Here is a 22,190-nt window from a genome sequence, read left to right as displayed (position 1 = left end):
CATCCATCCATCCATCCATCCATCCATCCATCCTCACCCAGTGTCAGTTTACTTCCATATATTGGGTTCATTGTCCTGCTGCATCATCCCACTTCCACTATACTATATTATACCCACTCCCACTATACTATATTATACCCACTCCCACTATACTATATTATACCCACTACCACTATAGAGGCAAACTGACATTATTCATTACCTTACGGTGAAACTTGTGACATAATCTTCGTCCTTTTGTGGTGCCAAGCAGTTCAAACACTTAGAAGCAAGCCCACAATGTGATGTTCCGCCTTGAAACGATGTCTGATGTCCATAAGCTGTTCTCTTTTTGTGCTCTTCTTTATCAGTCCACAAAACATTTCCCCAGTAATGCTGCAGATTGTCACGGTGCTCTTTGGCAAGCATCCGGGGCACAGCAATACCGTTTTTATTTCTGACAGCAGTGGCTTCCTTCCTCCCTGGTGTTCTGCCACGGACATCCTGCCTGTTCATCTGCTCGTGTATGCTAGATTAATGAACGGAAAGGTTTTCCAGTTCTTCAAGCCTGTAGCTGTAACCCGTGACTTTGTCTTTAGCTCACTCAGGATTCTGTGTTGTGTCTTTGAAGTCATCTTGGTTGTAGGTCCACTTCTAGGACGAGTACGTACAATACTAGACAGACTCAATGTCTAGACAACTTGTCCAGCTGATGGGCCTTTTCCAGCCTTATACAGATCAGCTACTCTTGATCATATACTTTATTTATCCCTGAAGGGAAACTGATTAAGTAAAGTGTAGTTGAAAAACTGCTGGGGGGCTGGAAGTGTAGCAGGGAGGAAGAAGTGAGGTTGAAGCTCCAGGACTCCAGTGAATACATGAGGGTGTTAGCAACAACTAAGCGTGGACAGGTGACGCAAGTAAACTCTCCATAGACAACATGGGTGAAAGCTCACGGGCAACAGCTCCATATCCAAGGTTCAGAGACGCTCCTTCACAGTGACATATCCAGGATTACGTCCTCTGCAGTTAATAAACATTACAGCCTCCCCCTTTAAGCAGGATTTATGCTTGTACAGAACCGATATCGTAGCTGGTGTTTCTGCTTTTGGTTAGTTTTTGTCGTTCTGTAAAGACACCAACAAAAACCAGATGGAAGTGTGGGTTCTTTTCATGGCGTCCCCTTTTCTTTACTTCCTCAGACTCAAGAATGGAGCAAATAAACTACGTCATGTGAGTTGCAGCTGATAAATGTTGTGCAACCGTCATTTTTATTGACATTACAGTAATCCATCCTTCTGCCTGGGTTGAAAGTGAAAATAAAATCAAGTGGACCAGTCCCTTTTGTTGAGACCTGCATCATTGACCCAACACCTACCTATATTCCTGAGAGGCTGCGTAACCGGTAACGTTCTGACGGAGGGAGTGATGATGCAGAAACATAAACCAAGCTTTACTCTCACTGCAATCCAAACCAGTACAGAGAGATGCTTCAAAAATATGCGTTTTAATCCTTGTACTGTCTTTGGGTTAAAATGACCTAATTCTCCTATCCTTCTTTCCTCCTGCTCTCTCCTTCCTTCTTCCCTTCCTCTTTTCTCCCTTCCTTCCTTCTTTCCTTGTATTCGCCCTTCCTTCCTTTCTTCCTTCTTTTTTCCCTCCCTTCCTTCCTTCCTTCTGCTCTCTCCTTCCTTCCTTCCTTCCTTCCTTCCTTCCTTCCTTCCTTCCTTCCTTCCTTCCTTCCTTCCTTCCTTCCTTCCTTCCTTCCTTCCTTCCTTCCTTCCTTCCTTCCTTCCTTCCTTCCTTCCTTCCTTTTCTCCCATCCTCCCTTATTTTCTCCCTTCCTTCCATCCTTATTTTCGCCCCTCCTTCTTTCTTTCCTTCTTTTCATTATTCCTTCCTTCCTTCTTTCCTCCTGCTCTCTCCTTCCTCCTGCTCTCTCCTTCCTTCTTTTCTCCCTTCCTTCCTTCCTTCCTTCCTTCCTTCCTTCCTTCCTTCCTTCCTTCCTTCCTTCCTTCCTTCCTTCCTTCCTTCCTTCCTTCCTTCCTTCCTTCCTTCCTTCCTTCCTTCCTCCCTCCCTCCCTCCCTTTTTTCCTCCTGCTCTCTCCTTCCTTCTCCCCCTCCTCTTTTCTCCCTTCCTTCCTTTTTCCTTGTTTTCTCCCTTCCTTTCTTCTTCCCTTGTTGTCTCCTTTCCTTCCTTCTTTTCTCCCTTCCTTCCTTCTTTCCTTGTTTTCTCCCTTCCTTTCTTCTTCCCTTGTTGTCTCCTTTCCTTCCTTCTTTTCTCCCTTCCTTCCTTCCTTCCTTCCTTCCTTCCTTCCTTCCTTCCTTCCTTCCTTCCTTCCTTCCTTCCTTCCTTCCTTCCTTCCTTCCTTCCTTCCTTCCTTCCTTCCTTCCTTCCTTCCTGCCGTCCTCCCTTCTTTTCTCCCATCCTCCCTTGACCCAAAGACAGCACAAGGGTTAACAGAAGAAGAAGTAAAGGAAGCTGTCGAGAAGATACAATATGACCAGAGCTGCTGTGGCAAACCACTGCTAATGCAGTAGCATTTGACACATATATACGGTACATTGTATTATGTAAAGGACAGATGGGCACTAGTCGGGAATATGGGGAAAATAAGGAGTTTCAACGAAATTCAAGAGGATATCACCACAGCATGCTAACATACTGTTAATAAAATCATTTAGAAACTTGTTTCCCAAGAACAGATTTCTTTCAGCGTTATTTTAAGTCGACAGAGCTTTTAGATGATCATCCTCACTGACATGCTAGTGTCAGGCTCACTGTGGAAATCATTAAAGCGCGCCACCCTCGCTCTAAGCCTTTCCAAACATTTTGATGATCTAAAGATCAATAAAAGCCTTCAGCAGGTTTTACATGCAGCTTGAGAAGCATCTGAAAGAGAAACAAGACATGTTTATTTTTATAGCTCACCTCCATTTCTGATCTGGCTCAACCTTTACAGTGTTTGTGTGTTTTTTTCTGTGTTACTGAAGACGAGGGTAGAGCGAAATGAAAGATGTGCTGCAAAAGTGGTTTATATTTATATATATATATATATATATATATATATATATATATATATATATATATATATATATATATATATATATATATATATAGATATATGTCATATACATATATATTACTACTATTGCAACAACACATCATCTGTAGGGTAAAATGAAGGTCTAACATAACACAAAATCAAAAAATTGCTGAAAAATAATTTCCATCAGGCTGGTAAGCTCCCCCTACTTCCTTTTATTTCTTAATCCTTCCAAAAAAAAAAAAAAAAAAAATATATATATATATATATATATATATATATATATATATATATTTTTTTTTTTTTTTTTTTGCGATGTGTTGCGATGTGTTGTTGCAATAGTAGTAATATATATGTATATGAGTATATATATATATATATATATATATATATATATATATATATATATATATATATATATATATATATATATATATATATATATATATATATTATATATATATATATATATATATATATATATATATATATAGTTAGGCTTCATATGCACCATATGACGTCTCGTTGTTTGATGTGTCTGCAGGAAATCATGTGCAAAGATAGACATGGGGGGGGGTACGCTGTCCTTCCATGTGGGTAAGGTGGAAATATGATAATTTTACATGCTGGTGTATTTCCTTATACTGCACATGTCAGCTTAAGTAAAGATATCTAAATCCCAGGCAGAGAAAAGTTTAAAAAGTGTGGTTCCCAAAGACGCCACGGTGTCAGGCCGACAGCATCTTGTTATCATGTTTAACCTTGACAAGTCAACTCAGCCTTATAGACTTCCCCGCCATCTGTAAAGTCCTTTTTTTAATATGAAAATCTTCTAGATTTTCCCATTTTCGCCCGACCCCTGCACAGGTCTCGAAATGACAGTCAAAGACAAGGCGTCAATGCAAAACTGCTTCTGATTCATGGCAGCTGTCACGAGTGGTTTCAAATGTAAGGGAAAAGGATCGTCTCCCTCTCCGTGGAGGGGGGAACTGACAGTGAATGGCGTATTTTTCAGAGACGGCAGATTTGCATCCATATGTTTGTCAAAGCGTCCGCTTGTTTTGGATCTACGGCTGTAACCGTCAGCAGAAACATGTGAGCGCGCTGACAGTGGAAAACTAGACGGGCCTGGCGCAGCCCTACGGCCGATGTGAGGTCGATACGGCGTCGGATAAATCAACTGGACCTCAGCACACCGTGTCTGATGTTTGACTGCAGCAGGAATGACTCCAGAGCTCTTCCACATTCAAGATGGCACAGGCGTTCACATGTAAGCAAGTGTTTAAACATACAAACATACACAGAGAGAGGCGACTGCGACATTAACAGCTTTCTTTTACCCACATTCATCTTTGACCGACGACACTGACTGAGTGTGGTTGCCTAAACTCAGCCGTATATCCATCACAAAACGTCCACATCTACGTTGTGTTTTGGCCTTCACCTGCCATTACTCATGCCAGAGCTGGTTTATGGCATTTAGGCCACATCTGGCCCGTATAACACTCATCAATCTTGTATCTGGGGTGATGCCGCCAAAATGAGCCCAAATCAAGCCTAAACGTGCCCGCTATCGACAGAGGTCTCTCACACCGGAGCGTAATGAGCAAGAGAGCCAGTTAAGTTCAGGTAATCAAGCTGTTTTCTTACCGCACTAACGTTACTAATGAAAACATTTTTCCTTTCAAAGGAAACAATATTCTGTTACAACACAGTCAGTCAAGTGGAGGAATTACATTTGTTTTTAGCAATGCACGATCAGGCGGGAGACTTGTTCTGGTTCTCGGCATTAACTACCCGACTGTCAGTGACTGCAGTCACTAACCCTTTTAAAACCCAAATATTGGCAATAACCCGAATTTGCACGGCCATGTAAACACCAATAACCCCTTTGAATAACCCGAATTTGCTCATGTTCGGGTTTTTAAAAATGTAAAAACCCGAATATGATCCCTGGGTTACTCCTTTTAAAACCCAATTATTCGGTCATGTAAACGCCAAACGGAATATCCCCATCAAACGGAACATGAATCTGTTTTCTGCGCATGCTCTGTTCGCAAGGAATCCTGGTCTTTTGAGTCCAGGACGTAGTTCTAAACACGGCGAAACGCAAGACCACGCCACACTTTTGGAGTGAGGAGGAGACTAATCACTCTATAAATGTAATGAAGGATATGAACATTTTGGCATTTGTAGACGGTAGAAAGTACCGGGATAGCGAGATTTAAAAGAAGGTGAGGATACAGGAAGAAGAAGCAGAAATGACGGTAATTGCGTCATCACGTTCTCCGCGCGTCGCTGGTTTGATCCAGATATCCCGAATGATTAATCACCATGTATACAGGGATAACCCTGTTTGCTCACGCATGTAAACGGAATATTCCGAATGTTTCAGTAACCGGAATATTAGCAATAACTCAAATTTTGACTGCATGTAAACGTAGTGATTGACGTGAATTAAACTCACCCCTGAAGCTCTTTGACGGACATGGAGATCTTGAGGTTGTGTCCCAGGACGTGCAGAGCCGTCAGGATGTCGGCCCACTGAACCATCTCCCCCAGGGGTCCGCCCTTCAGCACCTTGGGGCTGAAAACATCCCCAGACTCCTCTGTGAGGAATCCCACGTGGACCAGGATCTGGAAGCAGAAGGGGACATGCAGATCTCAAGGTTGGAACTGCACAGGTTTTCTTCATTCGTTTGCAATAAATTAGGTTCTAATATTAATTCAAGTCAAAACAACAACAAAAAAGCAATGAGCTTAGGGGCAGCAACATAAAGACAGTTACGCCATAAACACTGATCACTCTGCAACATCTGGCTTGAAATCGTGTGAAATAAAGTCGGTTTAACCTAAAACTGAGCCGGTCTGGGTTCACAGGCCACAAGGCTTTGTATAAGTTACAAAAGGAAGTATTTTCTTCAACTCAACTCAAGCTTTATTTATAGAGCACAGTTTAAAACAACCAAGGTTGACCAAAGTGCTGTACAGTTAAAAACAGCTGAATATAAGGCATTTATAACAAAGATAAAATTAATAGAATAACATGGGTACAAAATACAATGAAATAAAAAAATAAGAGTAAAATAAATAAGAATTTATAAAAAAAAATGAAAGAAAAAGTGTGTTATTAAAGCTGATTTAAAATAACCAAGTCAGCGTGATGGTGAGTGAGCTTTCCTTCTCAGCCAAAGTATTTCCTACACTAAAGGCTGGAAGTACAAGATATTATTCCTTTGAGAAGTAGATATTAACAGAGTCCTAAAGTAGAGTCCTAAAGTGGACATATTGTGCTTATTTCCAGTTATTTATTTAAATTCTTGTCACCTCTACAATAGCTCTGCACCCACATCACTCCTGATGGACGGCCATAATCATTGCAGACTGACTTAAAATGTGAGACACTTCGGGAAACGGGGCGATTCTGCTGCGTAAGCTTTTCCTGTAGGAACGTCAACAGACCATGATCTCGTAAAGAAATTCTGCTCTTACATGGAAGACAGAGTTAGCAATCTTGCAAACTTCTCGTTATCTAGAGTCTGTAAGACTTCCCAAATCCTGTATCTTGTGCATCCAGTAAAAACAGGCTCGGCTATGACATGTGTATGCCTCTTTCTTGGAAGAACAACATTCTGAACATTAAACTGTACACAAATCATAAAACACGGAAAAGCATAGACTTAATTAATGCGTCTACGTAGCAGCTACACACCCAAGCTGAAGCTGGACTTTGTTGCTGTTCGTTGTTGTTTGTGTGTCTGTAATTACACCACCAAACACTAGGTGGCGGTGTGGATTCTCTCTTTCGATACGTCAGCCAGCAGTACTGAGAATTTTTTTGTTTTCCTCATTTATGCACCTCAGACATGAGTAAATAAGGAATATGTTATGTGAGTTTGAGCTGATACTTGACGAGTAAAGTATCTTTTAATGAGCTTTAAGCTTGAAAACCTTGATACGGTTTATTAGAAAGGACAGAACAGACTTCACTTCATAAGGAAGTTTAGGTCCTTCAGAAAGATGCTGAATATCTTCTATAAGTCTGTTGTGAAGAGTTCAGTCACATCTGCAGTAATTTGTTGGTGAGCGTCATCAGAACCAAGACTTAGAGAAACAAGTTGATAAATAAGGCTGGATCTGTTCTGGGGACGGTTCTGGACCCTCTAGAGATGATTAAAACCAGATCATGAATAATCCTGAGCATCTTCTTCATAACACAGTGATTCAGCAACAGAGTGTGTTCAGTCAAAGGTTCTTTGGATCCGCTGCAACGCAGACCGCTACAGTAGATCCTTCAGACCACTATAGTAGATCCTTCAGACCACTATAGTAGATCCTTCAGACCACTGTAGTAGATCCTTCAGACCACTATAGTAGATCCTCCTTCAGGCCTCTACAGTAGGGATGGGCGGTATGGACAAAAAAATGTATCACGATAATTTCTGGCATTTAACCCAATAATGATAAAAAAAATACCAATACAAAAAGTGTCATCAACGGGAATGTATGTTTCTTTCTTTCTTTCTTTCTTTCTTTCTTTCTTTCTTTCTTTCTTTCTTTCTTTCTTTCTTTCTTTCTTTCTTTCTTTCTTTCTTTCTTTCTTTCTTTCTTTCTTTCTTTCTTTCTTTCTTTCTTTCTTTCTTTCTTTCAGGCTCATTTCTTTCTTTCTTTCTTTCTTTCTTTCTTTCAGGCTCATTTCTTTCTTTCTTTCTTTCTTTCTTTCTTTCAGGCTCATTCTTTCTTTCTTTCTTTCTTTCTTTCTTTCTTTCTTTCTTTCTTTCTTTCTTTCTTTCTTTCTTTCTTTCTTTCTTTCTTTCTTTCTTTCTTTCTTTCTTTCTTTCTTTCTTTCTTTCTTTCTTTCTTTCAGGCTCATTTCTTTCTTTCTTTCTTTCTTTCTTTCTTTCAGGCTCATTTCTTTCTTTCTTTCTTTCTTTCTTTCTTTCTTTCTTTCTTTCTTTCTTTCTTTCTTTCTTTCTTTCTTTCTTTCTTTCTTTCTTTCTTTCTTTCTTTCTTTCTTTCTTTCTTTCAGGCTCATTTCTTTCTTTCTTTCTTTCAGGCTCATTTCTTTCTTTCTTTCTTTCTTTCTTTCTTTCTTTCTTTCTTTCATGCTCATTTCTTTCTTCTTTCTTTCTTTCATGCTCATTTCTTTCTTTCTTTCTTTCTTTCTTTCTTTCTTTCTTTCTTTCTTTCTTTCTTTCTTTCTTTCTTTCTTTCTTTCTTTCAGGCTCATTTCTTTCTTTCTTTCTTTCTTTCTTTCTTTCTTTCTTTCTTTCTTTCTTTCTTTCTTTCTTTCTTTCTTTCTTTCTTTCTTTCTTTCTTTCTTTCATGCTCATTTCTTTCTTCTTTCTTTCTTCAGGCTCATTTCTTTCTTTCTTTCTTTCTTTCTTTCTTTCTTTCTTTCTTCTTTCTTTCTTTCTTTCTTTCTTCTTTCTTTCTTTCTTTCTTTCTTTCTTTCTTTCTTTCTTTCTTTCTTTCTTTCAGGCTCATTTCTTTCTTTCTTTCTTTCTTTCTTTCTTTCTTTCTTTCTTTCTTTCTTTCTTTCTTTTCTTTCTTTCTTTCTTTCTTTCTTTCTTTCTTTCTTTCTTTCTTTCTTTCTTTCTTTCAGGCTCATTTCTTTCTTTCTTTCTTTCTTTCAGGCTCATTTCTTTCTTTCTTTCTTTCTTTCTTTCTTTCTTTCTTTCTTTCTTTCTTTCTTTCTTTCTTTCTTTCTTTCTTTCTTTCTTTCTTTCTTTCTTTCTTTCTTTCTTTCTTTCTTTCTTTCTTTCTTTCTTTCTTTCTTTCTTGCTCATTTCCTCAATTTATCATTTTTACCGCGAGATGACAAATTCTTACCGTGGGGAATTTTTTTGACGGTTTATCGTGAATGGTAAAATATCGCCCATTCCTACTCTACAGTAGACTGCCACAGGAGATCTTTTAGACCACTACAGTAAATCATTCAGACCTCTACAGAAGATCCTTCCTGTCCCCAGTAATAAACCTCTACAATGACTCTTTGAAGAGGCTTAAATCATAAGTATTGCCACAATCAATTTCCCCCTGGGTATAAATAAAGTATTTTGAATTGAATTGAACTGAAGTAGTTAGGAGTAGCGGGTAATACGCAGAAGGGAAATACCGCCACACCAATCACATGTTGCAGTCCAACCTCCATAGTTCTGGGGAGGTGACCATAAGTTATGATGCAGAGTCCCAATGTGTCATCAGTTCTTTGTAAAGCCATAAACGCCCAATTTGTTGGTGGATTAAGTAAATCCATGTGAATAGATACTAGCACTATGCTGCTAGTTCCATCTGTTATGGGCGTCACTGTTGTTGCAGACTGGGAACCTCTCGTTAGAGACATATTGATAGAGTTCCCTGTGGATTCAAGCTCTATCTTGATAGTGATAGAGCATTAGATCAGACCAGAATCTGCAGTGAAACAGACTCTTTATTGGCCCGTTGTGGTAAAGAGAGGTGTACCAGTTCATCTCCTCTGGAGATAAGGTGACAGATGAGTTCAGTCATCCGAGAAGGGACTTGGACTCCCTCTCGGATGCCGCTGCTCATCAAGACACTTCGCATTTATATTTCCGACCCTTTTCTGCACTTTTGCTCTGTATCTGTGTCCTTCTGCTGATTAACCTGAGGGCAAAATCATTGTTTCAGCTGACTGAATTTTGGGCAAATTAGACACCTTCCTGGTGGGAATGCATGATATGAATCAAATCATCTTAAGTGTCTGAAACATTTGTGCAGAAAACATGATACAATAGTCTATGGATCCGTCACGGGGGTCTGCTGAAACTGTCCCAGCACTCGTGAAACATAAGGCATGACATGATACAGTAAACATGAAAATCGATGGTGGCCCAGTAATTTAATGCATAAAGTATTATGGGTTATTTTAAAGCACATTCAATCCCACCCGATTTACAATATAATGTTATATATTTGCACGTACTGAATAAAGTTAAGCTCCTTCAGAGTTCTGCTTCAGCTGTCCAAACAGTTTTAATGACTTTGAGGATTAAGATCATTAAAATTTCTGACTCTTTGAAGGAAAAATTATAACTGGAAAGTAATTCTTTGAAATCCCAAGTGAATTATCTCCTTATGGTCCAAAGTCACGTCCTGCAAATGCACAAATGCACAACGCGTTTCATGTGCGCCGCGTCCCTAAACGGATCACTACAGCAAAACACATTCTTTGGAAGCCGGTGTGAAAATGTCCCTTGTTTTAAAACATCGTGTCAAACGTGTGAAGGAATTAACACGGTTTATACGTGACATGTTTTACACAGTTTTGCACTGACAAGCCACAGCCATCTCATGCACGTCCTGCTCGCCGCTGCATAATTACCGCAACTCACCGAGGAATGAGCAGCTCGTTACTTTTCACAGTGGATTAAGCATAGCCATGTCCAAACCTTGCTCTGCTGAGTAATCCTGATTAACTAAGGCTGCATGAACACCTCCAGCTGCTTCTGCTGGCAAATGGATCCCATAACTTTGACCATGAAACATGCATAATGAGCTTAAGCCAACCGAGATGAGTTCGCTGGAAAGTTTTCATGGCCATTGCTGACTTCCTCCCCTGGTGTCATTATAAATCTCTCCATCTCTCTCTCTCTTTACTCGTATATGAGTGCAGACTGTGTTTCCTTTTGAGTTTAAATGCAGAAGTAATTACTCAAAGCATCCAGCAGATTTTTATAAAAGCTACAAAAAGTCTCTCCTACTTCACTTTTTCAGGCCTTCAGTTTGCCACAGTGCACTAATGCTTGAGATAGAGCAGCAAACGCAGGCACACAGGCAACATGCACAACACTGCATCTTTAATAATAATGATAATAATAATAATAATAATAAACGCAGGCACACAGGCAACATGCACAACACTGCATCTTTAACGAGAACCTAAACAAAAAGAAAAGCCCAACTAAGCAAATAGGCAGCAGCCGGACACTGCAGGCCGCTACCTAAGCACTGAGGTCTCAATGAGTGCGTTTACATGGGGAGTTTAATTCCTCTTTAATTCAGAATTAAAATTAAATCCGATTTAAAATGAGGCCCCGTTTACACGGGGCAAAAACGGAGGCGTTTTCATGCGTTTTGACCGTTCGTTTACACGTAAACGCAGCTCAAAGCCCCCAAAAACGATCATTTCTGAAAACTCCGGCCAAAGTGGAGATTTTCAAAAACTCAGTTTTCACGTTTGCGTCTAAACAGAGGAAAACGGAGGAAAACGGAGATTTAAGCTTCAGAACGTCACATTATGCACCAGAAACTCACCAGCGTCATGTGTGCGACCTGTGTTTACAATTAGTTTGGCCACCGTCAATATTTTCTTGTATTTTACCTGTTTTATATTCTAAAGTCACACTTAAAAGTAACCCCCCCCCCCCCCCCCCCCCCGTCCAGCCTCCTGCTCATTCAAGCCTGTGAGCGCGTCAGCCAGCAGCATGAAGCCTGAATTATGGTTCCGCGTTAAAACGACGGCGTAGGGTACGCGGCGACGCGCATCGTACGGTGTGCGTCGCCGCGTAGCCTACGCCGTAGGCTCTGCGTTGGTGTAACGCGGAACCATAAATCAGCCTTAACTGGAAGTTACACACGTGTCATTTGTTGATGTTTTTCCAGGATTCTGATTGGCTGGCATGACGTTAACAGCGTTTTCATGCGGGTCCGTGTAAACGAGGATTTTTTTGAAAACGTAGAGGGGAAAATATCCGTTTTTGTAAATACCCGGCTACGTGTAAACGTGGCCTGAGTAAAAATTTAAATGTAAACACCTAATTTCGAATGAAAATGGTCATTCCAAATTAAATGAATTAATGTAATTATTAATTCCGAAGTAAGTGGCTGGTTTATTCCGATTTTAAATCCGAACAGAATAATTCCGCGATCATGTATACACAAAGTTTCAAGATGGCAGCACGCAGTAAACGGTGGTCAAGAGCAGAGACGATTTATTTGATAAATAGCTTGGAGGACCTTAAAATAATTAAAAGATCAGATGGCAGGAAACATAAAAATTGTGAGCTTTTCAAAGTTTGTTTTTCTTCCGGTAGACGTAATTTCCGGTAGACGTAACTTCCGGAATTGGATAAAGCCGATCAAACGTGTTTTCCATGTAAACCTCAATTCGGAAATTACTATTTCCATGTAAACTCGAAGGAAAATAGTTTAATTCAGAGTGATTTAATTCGGAATAATTAATTCAGAATTAAAAAAACATCCTGTAACCGTGGCCAATATGCATCAACACGAAACACGCTATTTGACCCAAACTGATGCCTAACTGGAGAGATTCAGATCCTTAGAGCTCTGGACTCAAGTCAAGGACTCAGTTTGGAGCCACTGGTCACTTAAGACTTAACTTTCACTTGTAACTCATCAGACAGGTCAACGCTAACTCAAACAGGTCTGTCAATAAACAAGAAGTTAGGATTAGCACCTGTCAAATGTTAGCAATCTTTAGCTACCTTTGTAGTAAAGGGAGGTTCATTTGAATAGTCTGGTGTTCAATGAAAAGCTTGATAAATTAATGATTATTGACTTGATAAACTTGTTGCCTTTAAAATGACGATAAAAATGGTTTTCCACCTTAACCCTTGTACTGTCTTTGGGTCAAAATGACCTCATTCTCCTGTCTTTCTTTCCTCCTGCTCTCTCCTTCCTTCTCCCTTCCTCTTTTCTCCCTTCCTTCTTTACTCCTTTCCTTCTTTACTCCTTTCCTTCCTTCTTTCCTCCCTTCCTTCTTTCTTTTCTCCCCTCATACATTCATTCCTTGTTTTCTCCTTTCCTTCCTTCATTCTTTTTTCCCTTCCTTCCTTCCTTCTTTCCTCCCTTTCCTTCCTTCCTTCTTTTCTCCCTTCCTTCTTTCCTCCCTCCCTTCCTTTCTTCTTTTTCCCTTCCTTCCTTCTTTCTTCCCTTCCTTCCTCCCTTCCTTCCTTCTTTCCTCCCTTCCTTCCTTCTTTCCTCCCTTCCTCCTTTACTCCTTTCCTTCTTTCTTTTCTCCCCTCATACATTCATTCCTTGTTTTCTCTTTTCCTTCCTTCATTCTTTTTTCCCTTCCTTCCTTCCTTCCTTCTTTCCTCCCTTTCCTTCCTTCCTTCTTTTCTCCCTTCCTCCCTTCCTTCTTTCCTCCCTACCTTCCTTTCTTCTTTTTCCTTCCTTCCTTCTTTCTTCCCTTCTTTCCTTCCTTCATCCCTTCCTTCCTTCTTTCCTCCCTTCCTTCCTTCTTTCCTCCCTTCCTTCTTTACTCCTTTCCTTCTTTCTTTTCTCCCCTCATACATTCTTTCCTTGTTTTCTCCTTTCCTTCCTTCATTCTTTTTTCCCTTCCTTCCTTCCTTCCTTCCTTCCTTCCTTCCTTCCTTCCTTCCTTCCTTCCTTCCTTCCTTCCTTCCTTCCTTCCTTCCTTCCTTCCTTCCTTCCTTCCTTCCTTCTTTCTTTCCTCCCTTCCTTCTTTTCTCCCTCCCTCCCTCCCTCCCTTCCTTCCTTCCTTCCTCCCTTTCCTTCATTCCTTCTTTCCTCCCTTTCCTTCCTTCCTTCTTTTCTCCCTCCCTTCCTTCCTTCTTTCCTCCCTCCCTTCCTTCCTTCTTTTCTTCCTTCCTTCTTTTCTCCCTCCCTTCCTTCCTTCTTTCCTCCCTCCCTTCCTTCCTTCTTTTCTTCCTTCCTTCTTTTCTCCCTTCCTTCCTTCCTTCTTCCCTTCCTCCTTCCTTGACTCGCAGACAAACAAAAATACTATGTTTTTTTCTTTTACCTCAGCTACCTCTTCCAGAGTAAAACCCAGACCGTCCCATCCCAGCTGAGAGAGACAAACCCTCTGGCGTCCAGCGTGTTCTGGGTTTGCCTCGGGGCCTTTGCCTGATTAGAAATGCCTGACACACCTTTCCTTGGTTAACATCTCAACTAAATGCCCAGGAAACCTCCGCCGGCTTCTCTTGATGTGGAGGAACAACAGTTGTAATGGGGGTCCATCCTGAATGGCAAGAACTTCTCACTCCCTCTCTTAGAAAGATTCCAGACATCCAACAAAAGAAAATCAGTTGGTGACCACAGGGGAGGGTAGGAACACAAGCAGACCAGTAAACACAAGGCCTCGACTTTACATTTTATGTATTCTGATTATTTTTTTTTGTTTTTGTTTTAACCTGTTTGAATAAATAATTAAACGAAACGAAACGACTTTTGGTTGTTGAACAGACCGACAGAGAATCGAAAATACTGATGATGCCACAACGATCGCTGTAGCCCCCTATAATGTAATAATTTCCTGAAAATGTAATAACGCCTGAAAATGTAATAAAATTTTCACTTAACTCAATCGAAAATGTAATAAAACCCAATAATGTAATAACTTCCCCAATAATGTAATACAATATCCTGACTGATATTGTAATAACATTTTTGCCAATAATGTAATACCTTATTACATTATTGGGAATTTATTACATGGTACTCAAAGTCTGCAATTTAACCCAATAGTCATGCTGGTGTTTCAAATCCAGTGTATATAACATTGTTAGATACTTAAAACACAAAATGTAGAACTCTGGACTGAAAATGAACATCTATATTACATTATTTGTCAAGTATTACTTTATCAGTTTTGGAAAAAAAAAAAAAAGACCCACCTGAAAATGTAATAAATTCCCAATAATGTAATAAGGTATTACATTATCGGTAAAAATGTTATTACAATATCAGTCAGGATATTTCATTACATTATTGGTGAAGTTATTACGTTATTGGATTTTATTACATTTTCAAATGAGTTAAAGGAGCTGTATGTAAGAGCAATAATAAAACGAATCATAAAATGACCCCGATATGTCAACAGACATTTAAAAATCATGTTCATTTCAAATACTTATGTCACTGACAACAGCACTCAAGCCAGGATATTCCAGTTTAAAAAGAGGAGTTGCAGCCCTCAACTGATGTTTATGTTGTCATTTTTTGTTTTGGCCTGAAGCTCCACCCTCCACCTATCTCCCAATCACCAAGTCAGTATTGTTTCTGAAGCTCCACCCTCCACCTATCTCCCAATCACCAAGTCAGTATTGTTTCTGAAGCTCCACCCTCCACCTATCTCCCAATCACCAAGTCAGTAGTGTTTCTGAAGCTCCACCCTCCACCTATCTCCCAATCACCAAGTCAGTATTGTTTCTGAAGCTCCACCCTCCACCTATCTCCCAATCACCAAGTCAGTATTGTTTCTGAAGCTCCACCCTCCACCTATCTCCCAATCACCAAGTCAGTATTGTTTCGGCATCCGGGTTGCCAGCTCGGCTCTAATTATCGCAGCCATGGCAGCCTACGTTCCTGCTGCATTCTGCAGCCTACCTGGCAACCTCTGGTCGGGGGGAGGAGGGGGAGGGTACACGCCGCTCAACAATATTTTGAAAGTGACTGCAGTACCAGTTATGGCCATTTCTTACAGACGGCTCCTTTAAGTGCAAATGTTATTACATTTTCAGGCGTTATTACATTTTCAGGAAATGATTACATTATATGGTGCTACATCCCTCTCTCATTTGTGAGAAAGACCCATGATACTTAATTTCCTCTACTTGAGGCATCATTCCCACCCAGGAAGGAGCTACCCCCCTTTCACAACTGAGGACTATGGAGATGCTGATGCTAGAATAATCATGCTCAGATTTGAAAAGACTGGTTCAGACGGAGTGAGACATAATTTTCAGACATGCACTGATTACCAGAGAGACCAGTCTATGTTGAGAATTATTTCTGGATGTGTTGGAGAGGACTTGACGCAGCAATCCAGCTCTCTAATTATAGACACAAGATCTTTGTGAGAAATTAATGCAACTCTGGACAGAAATAAACACCGTGCCAATGCTTAGCTAAGAAATCTGACACCACGGTGAATGTAATCAGAGTTAAAAGGTGGTCCAACTAAAATAGTAGTGTCATGTCAAAATACAGAGAAAAGCTCTTTCTGTGTCAGAGGATGAGTCCAATAACTATCCTCTAGTTCTGACTGACACTTGAAAGGCAGCAGAAACGACTAAAGACACAAGGCTTTTATAACATCAACATTTTACATTGTAAACTTGCCAGTAAGAAGATATTTATTCAGACACGCAGCGGATATTGGCTCATATTCAAAGTCATATCTCACGTTACAGCTCAAAGCCCGCGCCATCTTTCTCTGCCGATGTAATCACAGTTCTGTCTTTTTATACGAGGCAATCAAGGATGTAAACGGCTCTGTGTGGGTTCCCGTAACATCCCAAATTTCCCCCCTTTTAATCATTCTCTGCAGTCACCATCTCCACGGGGAGCTGTTTGTCTCCCTATCTGCAAAATGTTTCAATAAATCTGTGCGAATATGAGAGGAAGTGCCCATTCATGTGATCATTTCTTGTAGGTTCATCAGTGCATTGATCCCACATTAGCCTCCGATAAATGACCATAGAACATCATTCACTTTAATTATTCAATACTGACACCTTTTTATATAGTTGTGTACCGCATCTGTATTCACCTAGCGCCGCCACCTTCCTCTAACGCGAAGAAAATATGCACAAAGAGCAGAACAATGATGCGCATGCTGCTGAGTCGGGCTCCAGTGAGACTCCAGCTGCCGTGAAAAATCCTCTGATTTAATAAACCTGCTCTATTAACTTCTGCCTCATAAAAAGAAGATAAGTGAAATTAAATTAGAGTTTGGGTGGCAGATGGCAAGAGTGCAAATACACGACGCTAATGCAGCTCGTCCTACTAGTTCGGCGGTGGAGTTAAAGGGTTTAGCACACAAACACTGGAACCGCGCAAAAATGTGTCCCAACACAGATATGTGTAACAACCTGGATCTTTCATCCATGTTGCATCCGCAACACTTCCAGATCACTGGGTCCACGCTCGGACTCTGACAACACAACTAACATCCCATCAGCTGGAGCAGAGAGCTGCCAATCGCTTTTATGAGTGATGTAACGTGCAGATAGGGTTGCCACCTTTCAGAAATAGAAAAAAGGGACCCCCCGATTTCATAATTCAACTAGAATATGGTGTAAAAGTTAATTTATTTCAATAATTCAAATATAGTGTAAAAGTTGGTTTATTTCAATAATTCAACTTAAAAGGTGAAACTAATACATGTACATTACATAGTCTCATTACAGGCAAAGCAAGATATGTTAAACCTTTATTTGTTATAACTTTGATGATTGAATTGTTTATTGATTTCATAATATGTTCTAATTCTTTGCGATTTTTTATTTGGGGTTTTCATAAACTGTGAGCCATAATCACCAAAATTATAACAAATAAAGGCTTGATATATCTCACTTTGAATGTAGTGGGAAATAATATATTTGTTTCACTTTAAGTTGAATTTACTACGAACTAAGTTTTGCAATATATTCAAATGTTCCGACCTTCACCTGTATATTATTACATAAATAAATAAGAGCATAATATATGTCTGTATTGGTTCAATACGGAACGCAACTTTTAATTCCCAATTACGGAACAGTCTAAGCCAGGGGTCGGCAACCCAAAATGTTGAAAGAGCCATATTGGACCAAAAACACAAAAAACAAATACCGGTATGTCTGGACCCGCAAAAAATGAAAAGTCTTGTATAAGCCTTAGAATGAAGGCAACACATGCTGTATGTTTCTATATTAGTTATAACTGGGGGAAGATTTTTTTTTCATTATGCACTTCGAGAAAAGTCGAAATTTCGAGAAAAAAAGTCTAGATGTCAAGATTAATGTTGAAGTACAATCTTGAGAAAAAAGTAAAATTGCCGAGAAAAAAGTCGAAATGTTGAAAAAAAATCGAAATGTCGAGGAAATAATCAAAATTTCGTGAAAAAAGTCGAAATGTTGAGAAAAAAGTCAAAATGTCGAGAGAAAAAAGTCAAAATGTTGAGATTAAAAAGGAAAGGAAAAAGGAAGAAAAAAAGAGAAAAAAAAGGAAAAAAAGAAGAAAAAGAAAAAAAAGGAAAAAAAGAAAGAAGAAAAAAGAGAAAAAAGAGAAAAAAAGAGAAAAAAAGGAGAAAAAAAAGAAGAAAAAATGAAAAAAAGGTCAAACGCAACTTTTAATTCCCAATTACGGAACAATTCCGTATTTCAAGGGACGGGTGGCAACCCTACGTGCAGAATATATGGAAAGTGGAGTCTAAGACTAAAGCCAATCTTCCTGATTTATGTCTACCAAACATGTCTGATATGAGTATCAGCCCTAATCCCAGTCCCACCAGGCGCAGAAGCGCTGTGTTAATTTACACACAGTAGATCAAAGACACAATCATGGTATAGGGCAGTGTCTCCCAACCTGGGGTCCGGGCCCCCCCTGGGGGAGCGCCAAAGATCTCTGGGGGGGCGCGAAACTTTGTCTGCTTTGAGGATATGCAGTTGTAAAAATTATATTTACGCATGTTAAATAAATAAAAAATCATAATAACACAACTAATGGAATACAGTAATCCAAGTCTGTATAAACCCACTTAGAAATATATTTTGGTCATTTTAAAATACTAAGTTATTTATCAGGATAATAACTTAAAAACGTATTATTATATCATTATTCAACATTTAATCATACTACTACTCCGACAGGTTGTTAAAGGAAAAATGTTAAAAAATGTTGCTCTCATATTAAAAGAGACATTTTTCAGAAATATTTTTATGTCCTTGCAATTATTTTTTGTGCGTATTTTATACATTGGTGACACAAAAGGAAGGTGAGAAAAAAAACAAAATACAGGGTAAACCAAAGAGAAATGTATCAAAAAAACATAATTAATGTTTATTTTTTCAATTAAAGGTTTGTAACGAACTTTACTCTTTTGCTGTTAGTACGTACGGGTCGGGGGGCCCGGCTGGTCTTAGACACAAGTAAGGGGGGCTCCATGGAAAAAAGGTTGGGAACCGCTGGTATAGAGAATCAGATCGCTTTTCAAAATAAAAGACTCACTTGTACTAGGGCTGTTCGATTTTGCCCAAAAATAAAATCTCGATTTTTTTCTCTCAAAATCCGATTTTCGATTACGATTACGATTATTTTGTGAATTGACAAAAGGCAAAGAAATGATTTCAAATATGCTGTTTTTTTATTGAACATTTGCCCCATTGGGCTTTAAGTGCAAACTTTGCTCTTATTAAACCAAAAATGAATGAATAAAGTGCAAAACTCTGTAAAATAAGTTGAAAAAAAGTTTTAAAAAATATAATAAAATATAAAGTTTTATCTCTGAAAAAAAATCAGTAAATCAGCACTTGCAAACATACAGTAAGTTATATTTCCAATTAAATAAAACAAGACATTTTCTAATTAAACTAAACTGGGTCTTTGCGTGCTAAATAATAATGCAACCCATGAAGGAGGTAGAGGTGTGTAATGTCAGTCATTACATTTGCTATTCACATTTGCAAGTTTTTTGCAAGGAACACGAGCCGGTCTACCGGTGGCATGTTACAACGCCCCCTCCTACACTAAAGAGCCTCTCCGATGGGGCACTTGTCGCAGGTATTGAGAGGTATTTCCATCAATCATTAATATGTGTGCAGACAAGATAAAAAAAAAAAAATTTTTTTTTTTTTTTTTTTTTTTTTGAAAAATCGATTTTACGATTTTCACATTTTAACATCGTTCTAATTACATAATCGCGATTACGATTTAAAATCGATTAATCGAACAGCCCTAACTTGTACATTGGCTTTACGTTAGCTCACGGAGGCCACAGTTTAGAAGTTTCAGAAATGATTTTGACTTTTAGAGCTCTGCGTGGTCCGGCCCCCTCCTAAATCAAGGACCTACTATGCCCCTACACTCCATCTCAGAAGCTGAGATCATGTGACCAGAGCCGACTCGTGGTCCCTCGTACCCACTTTAAGAGATCTCTCCTTCCAGGCCGTCGCGCCGAGGCTCTGGAACGATCTCCTGCTGTATCTACTTTCTCTGGACTCCATCGATGCTTTTAAGAGCAAACTTAACACCCACCTGTTTCTCCAAGCTTTTAAACATTAGTAGTGAGAGGGTCATTTCATGACCATCATGTTGATTTTATGTGCTTTTATTCTAGGAGTTTATCTGTATTGTCTTGTTTTTATCGTATTTCTACTTCTATTGTAGTGTTTTATTCGTGTTATTATTGATGTTGTTTTATTTTTATTGAAGCACCTTGTGACATTCCGTTGTCTGTGAAAAGTGCTATATAAATACATGTTACTTACCTACTTACTTACTTACCTATGTACCAGGAGAAGTTCATCCTTTTTATAGGCACAATTCCAGAAAGGACAAGCTATGTCGAGATATGAATTTTTAAATTCAATTCAATTTTATTTATATAGCGTCTAATACAACAGATGTTGTCTCTAGACGCTTTCCAAAGACCCATAACATGACCCCCGAGCAATTATTACATAAACAAGACAGGTAAAAACTCCCATGGTGGGAGAAAAGCCTCAAGCCAAACAGTGGCAAGAAAAAACTCCCCTTTAGGAGGAGTTAAATGAGAGGATTACCCGTGATTCTCACGCAATCTCAAAACCTGCAGGTACACTCTCATAAAACCTGAGGTCACGCTGAGGACAGACCAAAACGGCAGTCGGCCCACATTGTTGAAACAACTCTGAACCATACACTGTAAAAAAACAAAGAGGGGCTTTGAAACCCATTTTTCTTCATGGTGCAACCATGTTGCTCAGGAAGCTGATGGGAAATCGCCCACTAATGTCAATCAAGATTAGCCGTGGCTACCGGCTCCTTCGGCGGATCCCTGCTGAAAAAGCTGCAGAGCTGCTGGTGGACGTTTGCAGCGCTACATGTTCTCAGAGATGAAATTTTAAAAAAATCCAAAATGACAGTGGCATTTAGCCGACGCTGGGTAAATACAAATGTTGCTTCGCCAGGCGCGGTAGCATGGCAATTACAGATGAGGAAGTGACAGTTGCTAGCCACTGACTGAGCCAACTGTTAGACAATCCAATCCAAGTAAATTTTATGCTCAATAAACAAATGTTTTTTTTTTAACCAGGCAGTAAATATGTTTATTTCTGCTCTGAAATTGGAGATTTTAACATGGGAGTCAGTGGAGATCCACTGGACGTACCCCTGACAAAACTGCATGAGGGAGAGGAAAGAACATATCCGGGTATTCCAACCATTCTGGGAGGATTTGAATCAGAAGAGTTTGGCTCCGACTGGAGATGTTTGACAAGAACGGTCGAGAAAACACCCTAACCCTCCGAAGTGACATTTATGAACAGGCAGAAAAGGCGACGAGTGACAAACAGGTGAGGGTTAACGCCAGCCATGTTCCCTCAAACGTGGTGGGGGAGTCTGAATATGTTTCCAATCTCGTTGGTTTTTGTTTCTCTGTGTGTTTATTTCAAGCTGACAAACATGAATGAACTCCAGTCAGAGTCCTGCGTGAACGCTCTGTGTTTACTCACCAAGCGCTCAGGGATTCTCAGAGTGATCTTAAGTAATTTTCTGCTCTTAAATTCCCCCGAGAATTGGATTTAAAGAGCCAGCAAGCCTCCTGTGACTAAAGATTGGTACGATCACTTCACGCTTTGCCTGCTGACCCCATTCTCTTGTACCATCTTGAAATACCACAGATACAGAACAAAAGCACTTTTTTTTTTTCAATCTTGTCTTCTTATCTCTGTGTGAATCAGCTAGTTATAGGTGGTGGGGTCAGCCTTCAGACTCCATTCTTCCCTGGCGTGTAAATAGACAATATCAGAAGCCTTGGCCACACCCTCTGTGACATCATCCATAAGTTTCATGAAGAGCAGCTGTGAAACCCAATAGCTGGTGTTCTGGTAGTAACCATTTTGGCTGGAACTAACTCCAACCAACCTCATCTTAATCCAAAAATGGACAAATGGGTGGAAGAAAGAAGTAAAAAACCAAATAAATGCCCGGGTGTTCCTGCAAGCTACCACTACCCTCTAGCTTTTCTCTCCCTCCACCATGCAACGTCTAGCGCTTGCTGTTTTCCGTAGCTAACTGTTGGAGCTCTGCATATCGAACTACATTTAACTTAAATCAATCATATTTCTTGTGAGAAGCCGTGTTGCTGTCCATGGTGCTGAACGCCTTTCTCTTTGATACACAAGACACTCAACTTAACACGTCACCAGTGAGGCACTTTTCAATTCGTTTCAGGTTATTTGTTTGTGTTTA

The 22,190-nt window shown here is 39.7% G+C and overlaps 1 protein-coding gene across 1 annotated transcript in view; it reads right to left on the bottom strand.

The window, feature by feature from the left end:
- LOC133456470 (alpha-1,6-mannosylglycoprotein 6-beta-N-acetylglucosaminyltransferase B-like) overlaps positions 1–22,190 on the bottom strand; it is a 293,267-nt gene that overhangs the window by 112,154 nt on the left and 158,923 nt on the right. The window contains 1 exon segment of the mRNA XM_061734986.1: positions 5,494–5,663. Within this exon segment, the coding sequence (XP_061590970.1) occupies positions 5,494–5,663 (170 nt within the window).

Source organism: Cololabis saira, chromosome 1 (assembly GCF_033807715.1).
Source record: "Cololabis saira isolate AMF1-May2022 chromosome 1, fColSai1.1, whole genome shotgun sequence".
Lineage (NCBI taxonomy): Eukaryota > Metazoa > Chordata > Actinopteri > Beloniformes > Belonidae > Cololabis > Cololabis saira.
Note: the sequence above shows the minus strand (reverse complement) of the source record. Positions and strands in the feature narration are given on the sequence as shown.